The 12,039-nt window shown below is 44.8% G+C and overlaps 1 protein-coding gene across 13 annotated transcripts in view; it reads left to right on the top strand.

Moving 5' to 3' along the window:
* Positions 1 to 12,039, top strand: part of C2PH14orf132 (chromosome 2p C14orf132 homolog) — a 275,910-nt gene that overhangs the window by 89,654 nt on the left and 174,217 nt on the right. For 12 of the 13 annotated variants that reach the window (XR_011302028.1, XR_011302031.1, XR_011302035.1 and 9 more), the window contains one exon: positions 3,662 to 4,420. The exons of the other annotated variant lie outside the window; for it this stretch is intronic. Coding sequence is in view for 5 of the 12 variants with exons in the window: in XM_069644513.1 (XP_069500614.1) it covers positions 4,394 to 4,420 (27 nt within the window). In the remaining 7 variants the exon portion in view is untranslated. The remainder of the gene's footprint in view (positions 1 to 3,661; positions 4,421 to 12,039) is intronic. 13 annotated transcript variants of the gene reach the window in all.

Raw genomic sequence — 12,039 nt, 5'->3', positions numbered from 1 at the left:
CCATTTAGGTACAAAATAGTTGAAACCCTCAGATTCCAGACATTTTATGAAGGGGGACTGGTGAGGGCAGGACAATTGTGGTGAGACAGGCACTTCCTGGACAAGGAGAAGCTAGACGAGGAATACGGAGGCGTATGACCCCTTTCGTGTACCTGCAACTAAAGGGAGTCCTAACAGAGCCCATGTGGGAGGGGCTTCTCAGTCAGGAATGTACTCCATTTGAACAGGTCTTGGACACACATATGGGCATTAAAGGCCTCATCTCGAACTTATACATAGCTTTGCAAACCAGAGGACAACATAGGTCTTTGCATAGTAGGTTACAGTGGGAACGGGACCTGGGGATGTAGGACATGGAAGACATCTGGCAGGTCATGATAGAACGACCTGGTCTTTGAGGACTGTGATGCAGTACAAGATTCCCACCTTTAGGCTACTTCTGAGGTGACCGCTTTCTCCGCACACACTAGCCATGATGTAGCTGGAAATGAGTCCATTACTTTGGAGAGGCTGGGGAAGGACAGGAACATATTGGCATATTTGGTGGGAAGGTCCTTTGGCCCAAATGTTCTGGAAAGAGGTCTTGGCCTGGGTTAAATAGTTTGAAAGGGATAGATGGGACCCAGGATCCATTGTTCGTGCTGTATGAACTGGAAAAGGCAGAGGAACGTACACTGTATTAACCAATATGACCTGAAACCTGCTCCTAGCAGCCAGGGTGTGTATAACAATTCACAGGAAAATACGTTATTTCCCAATACAAAGAGAGGGGGTAAGGCCAACGAAATATATGCAATGAAAAGTATGATGGCCATATTGGCAGCGACAGACACTGATGTAGACTCAAAATGGCTTCCATTTTTGACACACCGTAGAAAAGTGACAACACTCGACGGGTGATGCCATTCTAAAAGCATTGACGAGGGGAACGGAAGCACTAATCAAATGGACAATAGAATACACCACTGATGATTGAAGGCCTCCACCATACGCGTAAGCAGACCCTCATAAATACTCTCAGCTAAGGAAGGGGAAAAGGGTAACTTTAACCCCCAAATGGAGCAAGGGTGGATGGAGGGGGAGGGTATGCAGAGTAAACGAAATTACCTAGATGGAAGGGCAGTGAATGGACAATACTTATCAAGGTCCTCAATAACTGTGAAGATTGGCTGCTATTCGTAGGGCACACGAGAGACTTTAATGTGATGTTGGTTAATACTTTTTGAATATGTGGCATCCATGGCAAAATATAAGCCAGTATTATTACTCACTGAAAACCTTCAATAAAGAGTTAATTAAAAAAATAAAAAAGCCAAACATTAGAAATGTAGTTATATCCCATGGATAGAGGGTATCACGTAGTGTATAACATGACATTTTCTTCACTTGTATCTTTGTAAATAAAGGATTCCTGAGGTTTGCCCCTGCAACTCAGTTACATTGCTGCTTGCATGTATGACACATTGAACACTCATGCACCTCACTTCTCAGGGGGACCCTTTAAAATCCCAGTAGCCTTCCTCCTTCTTGCCAGCCCAGTCCCTTACTCATTTGTTCCCAGTAACAGGCTACAATAAAATACCTCTTGGCACATTCCTGTGTGCTTGCAGCATCTCGTTTCTGCTTTATCCCCATCTCGGACCTGGTTTTAGCAAGGGGTCTCAATAGACGTGAACGATACTCATGGCTAACCTAAGCATTCTGTTTTCTTCTAGTGAAGTTGTTGTGCCAGTTCAGTGTTCATGTATGTCCTTGACCTTTTCTCATCCTTTCCCACTTGCAAAAGTACCTTTTCTATTAATGTGTAATCTGTAAATGAACTTAGTGTTTATTAAACATACTGGCCACAGATCTAGTCTCCTGAGGTTAGGGAAAGTAGGTAAGTGGGGCGGTCATGGATGGTAATAGTCAAGGTATGTAACTCAGATGTCCAGAGTATCACAAGTCTCATGAGGGCCTGTTGGATGGGTAAAGGTATAGCATGATTCGCCACACCAGGGAGAAACTAGAGTCTGTGTGAAGGAATTAAGGATTCACAGTGCACAGAGAAACTACTTCACAGGGTCAGTTGACTGGTCTAAATCATATAAGTAATCCACTTTATGAAGATTCTTTTTTTGTCCCACACCCAGGGCACTAGGATCAAAGTCCATGTGGGTTGCACAGGAGGGCTAAAAGGGAAAGTGTGAATAGGTTTGCGTTTCTGTGCTGACTCAGCCACTTGGGCATGTGCATGTCTGTGATACATGTCATTAGACACCTTCGGTCAGTCCTGGTTTTGCACACTGCATGCTGGGACTTGTAGTTTCATTTCTCGCATTGAAAATGTCGGCCTACAGATCCCAGCATGCATTGTAAAAAACCAGTGCACTCATGGAATGGGGCCACTCGGAAGCTAAACCTGAACGGTCCATAAAAGATGAAACAACTACTGGAGGTTTCCATATCATCCCCTGGACTTTATAACCCCCTCAGAACGTCAATTGCAAATCAGCTAATGATGCACAGAGTATCTGGCATCAGAAATTACCAATACAGGAAGAGGTTCTGAATCCAGTGGCAGGGACTGCATTTGTGGCTGGGGATTGGCTAGGGGGGGAGGGGAGATTCTAAATGATTCACAGTCAGTCGTGGCTGGTGAATATTTCCAGTGGACTACAGGGGCCTATTTCCCCAATTTAGTCTGAGCTGAAAATAACGTATTGGCGGTTGGAAGGGTTCTGCCACTGAGAAACGTTTTAACATACAACCCAGGCGGTAAGTGTTTAACGGCGCCGTAAAGAGGGTCGGCGCCATTAAACACTTACCGCCTGATTACAAGGTCCCTTAGCGGGATGGTGACTTTAACACCTGCTTTTTACAGGCGTTAAAAACCAACCCACTAAGGGACCTTGGTGATAATTACGGCAACCGTAATTTACGGTGCCGTAATTATCGCCTTCCCCATTCCCATGATGCCCTATGGGGCAAAAATGGGAATGGGGAAGGGGCCATTGGCGAATGGGGAATTACCGCCCCACTCACCTTGTAATGGGGCGGTAATTCCGCCTTCCACCATGGCGGAATCGTAACCTTAGCGGCATGGACCATGGGGCTAATAGCACCATGGTCCTCCGCGAAGGTTGTAATGAGGGCCAATGTGTTGAAACGATGCCTTTTACAGCACAGTTTTTGTGAACATTCCATGTCACCAACAGTGCGTGGCAGCATTTGTGAGCATTTTCATGCAGCTGCATCCGCAATCTAGAATTGCGTATCATCACCACCACTTTAGAACACTTGCATGAGGTGCAGCCACACTCCCTCTATGCCATTACATTACTTGCACGAGGCAGCACGGTCCCCCGCATTGCTACTTCATGCCCCCGCCAATGACCCAGCCTCGCCATACAGCACACACACTTGCAACCCATTATCCACACAGTGCATTCGCGCTTCGCAACAATACCCAGGCAGATACCAGGTCCTGCACACTCGGAGACCAGCTCACACACCCTGACACTAACATACACATGCGACATGCACTACTGGCAGGCTCAATCAAAACGCGTGTGCGTGCACATACACACCGCATGCACTCATACATACCGTATAAACACTTTTTTTTGTTTTTACCTCTAACCTATTTTCTTTCTTTTTTTACTTCTTACCTCTCTTGTAGGTCTTCACTGCAGGAAGCAATTCAAGCAGCGCCGACTTGTGTTTAAAAAAAGACCATTTTATTATTGGGTGAATGCCCGCCCTTGTAGAGGCAGAAACGAGCGCATTGGGCTATTAGGGGGGCCCAGAGGGGGCGACTACCCTTGTCCCCTCTTGCTTCACTACTTATTTTGCAAATTCCACCTGTATCAACATTACCTCCAAGGTTGTAATGATGCGCTGTCTGTCCAGGCTCCCACTATTATATATGATTTCCCTTGATTTGGGGTTTGGGATGACCCTATACCAGTGACCTACTGAAATGGCTGCGGATATGCTCTACTAACATGACATGCATGTGCCATGTCACACTTCTATTCTGTGCAGCGAGAATCGTGGATCCACTCGTGCTGGGGGGGGGGGGGAAATAATGCCCGAGGTATTAGACTGAGCCAGCATAAGCCTTAAATCCCATTGGCTAAGATCACATGCACATAAATGAAACCTAAACCTCAACATCTGGACTCCTTTAAGAGACCATAAGGCTGGACTCAGGCGCGGGGAAAGGTCCTCCACCCCTTCCATCTCTCCAAGTGGAGCGCTGGCGCCTTCACAGTCTGCGAAGGTGGAACCCGTGGAGAACATCCATGACCGGCTACCGCTGAAAAACAGAGCTTCCAGGTGCCGGGCCTGAAGACCCACCAGGGAAAAGACCCCACACAGCCAGTCAGAAAAAGTGTGCAGCGCCACAAACATGGATCTCTCCTTTATGGGCGATCAGGTAAGTTTATATAAAAGATGTTTCTTCTTAGCATGAACTGGTGACAGCCTGCAAAGAAAGTATAATGTCTCTGTCTGGCTCCACCCCCATCCATTCTGTGGCCGTACTTTGGGTCCAGTTTCTTTCTAAATCCGATATGTATGCAGTGTGCGCTTTTTGGCGGAGCACACTGCTCCTTTAAATCATTGCACAATTCAAGCATCAAAAAGGCCCTGTCTTATTATTGTGTATGTAAACGCCATGTCTTGAATCTAGCACATTATATCAACTTTTTTGTAGTTCACACACTTTTGGCAGGCAAGTGAATCGAGAAAAAGGCAGTACTGTTATTTACCCAGGATCACACAATGTGGCCAAGTAAGGTAAGCCACGACTGTAATTCGGTGCACTAGTTCAACAGACACCCATGTGCTCACTACACTAAGTATGTGGCGAGTACATTTCCTGTAAGAAATGGCACAGCATCACTGTGCCTTGTAGTTATTGTATGATTTTGTTGTTGTAGACCCCGTAAAATAACAGACATATAACGTCCAGTTCATAATATCTAGAATGGTAAGATGGCTCACTGTGGTGCTATACCAACCGGAGTCTCTGACTAACAGATGATAGAAATGAGAGCTGAGCTCGTGTTGTCGAGGATGTCACTTGAAACCGGAGATGAAATGCGTCATCAAGGTTCTTCATTTACACATTTTATGTTGTGATTGGAAAATACATGTTCTCCAGGTATCCTCCTCACCTCCTTTTTGTATCTTGTTCTCCCTCCTCCATCCACCCACCCACCCTAAAAAAGGGAAAAATACGAGGTCACCTGTCACCATCACACACCAGCCTACAACTCGAAAGAATATATGGTGTCCTGCCAAGTTTCCTCTTCTCCCTCGTGTCGGTCCCCCTTTCACCTCACCACCACCTTCAGAACAACGCGGTTAGGCTGGTAAAAAAATCTGAAGAAAAGAGATCATGTTACTGCAGAGAGAATAGCCTTGCATTGGCTCAGAGTGGAGGAGCGTATTAAATTCAAAGCTCTCTGCCTGGTGCATAAATGCCTGTACGGCTCTGCTCCTGAGTATCTGAAAAAGGGCTTAGTGCTTCATACCCCCAGTAGGAATCTTCGTTCAAAGGGTAAATGTCTGTTGATCGTCCCCAAGTTTAAATTGAAATCTGGGCTGGGCAGTTCCTTTTTGGTGCAGGCCCCCAGCTTGTGGAACAGTGTTCCAGAAACACTCAGAACCGTTACCAACCTTACTGTTTTTAGGAAAGGGTTGAAGACTCATCTTTTCAGATGATGAACTGGGATACGGGGGATTATGACCACCTCATGGCTTAGCGCAGACGTTCCTATTGTATTGTTTTGTTTTTCGTTGTTTGCCTAAGCGCCCTGATGCCCACGGGCTATCGGCGCTATACAAAAAATAAATACATGCATACATACATAAAAGGTAAAACCAATACCTTCCATCCTGTCACCTTCCCCAATCCCCAGCCTTCCCCAAGTGGCTTCCTGCCCTCTCCATCAACCCAAATATAAAAAAAAAACATGCCTAGCGCCCTGCAACGAGCCCACCACCACCCTGGGCTCTTTCCCAGCTTCCTTCCTGTCACTGCTACTGACAGCCCATTAGACAGCGGTGGAAATGCGGACCTGGTGTACGCTGGCCGCTCCAGCTCAGTCAGTGAGGAAAGTCGCATGTCCTGGGAAGCCAATGTTAGACACGGTCCTGCTCTCTAAGAGCGCCAGTGCCGTGTGACCGCGTCTGCGTGATCCGAGGCTTCCTTCCACGCTCTTAGAGCGCAGCGTCACACTCAGAACCTGTCCTCTCGCTTCAGAGGCACGCTGTGAGCAGCAGAGTGCAGGATTGTTCACCTGATGGTGGCACTCTCAGTATAAAGTTGTACCAATGCTCGTCACCATTTTTATAAAATACCCCTTTCCTTGTTTTCAACATTCATTTGAAACACCCCTTATAACCGAAATCACGGATTCCATAAACAATGAACACCCTGTTGCTTGAAAATGTCTTACCTGCACAAGACATCTCTGTGTTTTGCCCTACTTGTCTTCACATCACAGAAGTGTTTCATATTCTGAATACAATCTCTAAGTGTGCATTCATTGTACTGTTTCAGGCTTATGTGATGCCGGCATTTACTGTGGAGAATGCACAGAATGAGAGTCTTTGTAATACCAATGGCCCTTTCCCAGTGAGCTATGACTTGTCAGGGAAAGGGGCCATTTCACACTTGTGTCTGCCCCATCCCTATAAAAAAGAAGACATCAAGAAACAGACTTGGGGAACCTGGGGCATGTGACGCTCAGCTATGGCGTTTACCATCATCGCCCTTTTCTGACTTTTGGGGATGAGGATGCATACCACAGAGCAGTTTAAGTGCCACCACCTGCACGTTTCACTTACACCATCAGGTCTGAAGTAATGCTGGTGGAGGTAGAGAAATGTTGGATTTCCAATGCAGTGACGTAAAAGTAGAGAAATACAGCATTCAGCAAAGCTGATTGCTACTAATACACACCAATCTTAATATCAGTTTTTATCATCAAAACGGACTCATTCTGGACCTACTGTTTAAACACTGATAGTGAAATAATGCACCTTGCTTTATTTAGACTTTGGGGGACAATAAGTAAACTGCTTCCGAAGCTTACATCTACTGGGGTAGAATAATGAATTGTATTCTTGAAGAATGGCAGATGGTCCTTTGTGCTTCCCAGATATTGTGTATAAATGTGTTTTAATATGCTGGAAAGAAATCGTCAGTTTTACTATTTATTATTTTAGATATAGTATTCTTATGAATTGTAATTTTAAAGTTCCTCAAGATTGTATAATATGTGTGCGGCAGTGTTGCTATTAATGTACAATATGAATCATGTTTTATATGATGGATGATGAAATGGTTATAAGCTGTCTTTGAATTGTGTTTTATGGTATTTGAATTTTGTAAAGGTTTTATAACTGATTACAAATAAATATAAATAAATAAATAATATCAGTTTGTTTTGACATCACAACTTGTCCATTACAACATAATTGGCTAGTTCTGACGTTATCACTTTATAAATGAGACAATGTTTCACTGCTCTCCACAACTATAATTAACCCCACAGCCCATTTCTCCTGGAATGGCGGAGCAACAGCCACTCCACAACAAACACAGAGTTTCATGGAACCTTACAGGTAGGCAAATGTAAACACATAAACATGCTAATACAGGAACAAAATAATCGGAACTGCAAACCATACCAAACCTTCCCCCCCTAAAACAATTTTGTGAACAAACAAAACAAAGAATAAAACCAAAAACAAAGAAATAACGAATTAATCACAAACATAATCATTAAACGTCTTGGGCATAACTTTAACCCTGCTCGAAAGATCTTGTACCGCCTTAGTCCTTTCAAAGCCCACCGTTTATGGTGGCATCTGACCCCTCCATATCACAAGGTGCACTAGTGGTGCCATCCGACACCTCTATATCACAAAGTGCGCTACTACCCTCACCACCAGTGGTGTCATCCGAAACACCACTGACCGATCAAAGACTGGAATTAAGGCATCCAACCATATACTAATGACACGCCAGCCACGAGGATCCTAAGTCGAATATATTTATTCAATAATAGCATTTGATCGAATGGATCTCAGTGCCCCACGATGTGTAAGAGGCGGACACCGTGAGGAGTGAGAGAGCGAGCACAAGTATAACAGGCACATATATAGCAAACCTCACAGAATTAGAAGGCATTGCCCGGCCCCCTTTGTCCAGACATCATCAGGCTAGGGCTCAAGGGGTTACTGCGTAATTCATTATACCAAAACATTCTACACTCTTGCTGCCAGTGCCAAGACAATTTACTATCTGAGAACCGGGTGCATCTGGATGGTGAAAAACATATAATGTTCCCTATAACAAGGTGGCATTCCTTATATGTTATCTCTCTGTGCTACGGTCAGACAGTTCTCAAGCAGAAATGAATAACAACTCCCACGGGGGAGCACATACAGCCATGTATAATTCTTTCTAGCTGCCTGCTATAATGGCCTAACTAGACAGAACGGCACCTGAGTTTGCACATTACTCATGGTTATGTACAGCTTCAAGGTTCTCTCATTATAAGACAAAACAAATCATGTAGCGTCCTGGCATTCCTAACTATGTAAGCAACTCAAAGTTCAAGCAGCGGCCGGTTACTGTGCTCAAGCTGAAAACCAGAATATATATATGCAATGAGCAGAGAGCAGAACAAAAACTCAAAATGGCCTCCTTACACAAAATGGCTTCTCAAGCAATGGTTTCAGGTTCACATGTTGCAACATTGTTTCATGATGTGAAAATGATACGAGTGGCTTAGGCCAATATATAATCAGACAGCATAGTTGCATTTACATTTCTACACCACCAGCCACTCTTTCAACAACATTCTTCCTGGGATTCTCTACCCCAACCCTACAGCGTGACCTCTTACCAACACTCAAATACTCATCCACCCACCAAGCACCCAACAAATCCTGCACTTCAATCCTCCTCTTATTCCACATCGTGCCGTCACACAACTTAACATGTCCTTGCCCCACGCCCATCAACTTTAAGGGTGCAAGATACACCGGCAACCCCTTCCTCACAAAACGAGGACTCTTCACTCTTGGCACATCACGGACCTTGATCTGACACTCCTTCACACAGTCCTTATTGTGTTCCTCTGTCCAAACTGCTTGTCTCTCCCTCACCTTTCTCACAACCGAATCCATATCCACAGTGGACTTCTCACCCTCATCTAACCACACTGGTCTTAATCTGCTCCCAGACTTCCTAACCCACATCAACTCAAAAAGCGTGCACCCTGTAAGGGTGTTGGGCGTATACCTATGAGCCCTCACTGCATCCTCAATACCAGTCTCCAATCTAAATTGCTTACCAAGGCCAACTTGATCACCTGCTTGACAAATCTGTTTGGCCGCTCCACCAACCCATTGGCACTAGGATTGTAGAGTGCCATCCTGTGATGCACAATACCGCTTTCCCGCAGAAAACCTATAATTTCTTGTGATACAAACTGGACACTATTATCAGTAATAATGCTCCCTGGCACACCCTCCCTGTCAACAACGACCTTCAAAAACTCAACCCCCCTTTGTTACTGATTGCACAGACATGAGGTCTGTCCACCTGGACGTATAGTCCACCAACACAAGAATATACCTGGGATTCTCCTCCCAATACCTCAAATGGCCCCATAATGTCCAATACCATCTTACACCATACCTTTTCTGGAACTACAACAGGATGCACCAGTTGCGTCCGGACTACCTGACTCTTACATCTTAGTTCGCATGGAACACAATCCCTGATAGCGGACTCAACATCGCTGGCCACCAATAGGACTCCCTTGACCTTTTCTTTGTGAGATTCCTCCCTAAGCTGCCCTTCATGAGCAAGAGCACCAACCTATTCTGCATTGCTACAGGAGGATTCATTTGATGGCCCTAGTCACACCCTAAGGTCCCTCTGCCAACTTGTTCAGCTCCAACGCATACTTCTTACCCTCCTCACTATCAGTCCCCTCATTCCAACCATTTCTCAAACCCTTGTGAACCCATGCCAACTCCCATTCCTTTTCACTCTCCTTTCACCAGACCTTTCTATCCACCGACTGTTTCACACACACCATTTGCATCCCACCTCTTTCACACTGCGCCTCTCTGTCCGACATAGACAGTCTGGACAAACAATCTACTACTGCGTTGCTTTGACTCGGAACATATTCCATGACAAAATTGTAGTCTTGCAAATCCACCATCCACCTCACAGTGCAGGATGGCACTGAACCCAAACCCTGTGTAGTTAAAATATGCACCAAAGGCTTGTGATCAGTCCTTACTACATAAGGTAAACCCCATAACAACGGGCAAAAATGCTTAGATGCCGAACAGACTGCCAAAGCCTCCTTTTCAACAACTGAATACCTCGTCTCCGGATCTCTCAAACTCTTGCTGACACCCTACTGACCATTCAAAACTCACATTCTGCTTCAGCAAACCCCTCACGTGAATTGTATATTCTGCATACCCTGGAATACATGTCACATAATACTACGCCAAGCCAAGGAACGATCTCAAATGCTCCTTTGACGTTGGTGCAAGTGTTTTCCTCATAACACATACCAATACTTCTCTTGGCCTAATTCCAGTACTATCAATAGCATGCCCCAAATACGTTATTGTTATTTTGCATTTATATAGCACTGCAAACCCTCAGGTTCCTGAGCACTGCTTATTATTACCCACAGTGTGTGGTGCTCATTTATTGACCTCGGAAGGATGAAAAGCTGAGTTTGACCCTGCCGGGATCCGAACCTGCATCAACAGGCTCTGCACGGATATCAAAGCGAGTGTTATACCCGCTGTGCTATGCAGTGGGGCATATGTAACACTCTGTACCTTCACCTGGCATTTAGAAATCTTCACTGTCAAACCCTTTTCCTTCAATATTCCCAACACCGAATGCTCTCTCTCATCATGCTCCAGTTCCTTCGTTTCCAACACCAAAATATCATCTTGAAAATAACTAATCCCTGCAAATTTACCAAACAATTTATACATGAGTCTTTGAAACACTGCTGACGCAGATGCCAAACCAAAAGGTATTCTGCAAAACAGGTATGCCCCAAACGTTGTGACAAATGACGTTAGATAGGAAGATTCATGCAGTTCTATTTGACAGTCGGCTGAAGAAAGAACAAATGTCGAGGACCATGACACCTGCCAGATAGTGGTCAACATTGCCTTTTTTCTTTCGGAAGTGAATGTCTATCCACTCAAATGTTGGCATTCAGATAACGATTCTGATGCCTCAATTGGCACAATCTCCTCTTCCACCACTAACCTGTGTAGCTCTGACTTGAGTCCTTCCCTGGCTAGGACTGGAACATTTCTCACTTTGTGTGCCTTTGGCAATTCCGCTTGCTTGAGTATTATTGTATGAGCAAAACCTTTTAACTTCCCCAATTTGTCATTAAAGTCAGTAGGATATGCAATCTTGAGGCTTTTCCCGGACATGTGCAACACACACAAAATGGGCACGTTCCCCCCTGGACATATTTGTATGTCCAATGCTGCTTGTTCATCTCAACCCAGAACATTGGTACCTTTGTGAGCGACGTATAGTTTGCCACTTGCTTCTCTTTCCGTGAACTTAATGGTCGCCCATTCATACCCTAAACATGTAAGAGGAACCTGGGGCTGTAGTAGGAGTAGTGGCAGTGAAAAGCATATACTTTTCTCTGCGGATCAGTAATGAGAGCAGGCGATCAACCCCCTGCAGTGGGTGGCTGCTCCTCATCCATCAGCACAGGATGGGTTTGCCAATGTCACATATATTTTTATTGATAGTCCATTGCTCACACCATCCAGTAACCCTTCATATGTGTACTAACAGACATGTACCATATATAACACATCAACACACAGTGCATTTAGATAAATGCCCCACTCCTTAAGTTCATGTGCACATTTTTATCACTCAGTAATAAGCCCTCAATGAATGCTTCTTACACTCATGTAAAAAAATCTTTTAATTATGAGAAATTGGTAATGAAG

Source organism: Ambystoma mexicanum, chromosome 2p (assembly GCF_040938575.1).
Source record: "Ambystoma mexicanum isolate Mex_15411 chromosome 2p, UKY_AmexF1_1, whole genome shotgun sequence".
Classification (NCBI taxonomy): domain Eukaryota; kingdom Metazoa; phylum Chordata; class Amphibia; order Caudata; family Ambystomatidae; genus Ambystoma; species Ambystoma mexicanum.
The sequence above is the reverse complement of the archived record's forward strand: the minus strand, read 5'-3'. Positions and strand labels throughout refer to the sequence as shown.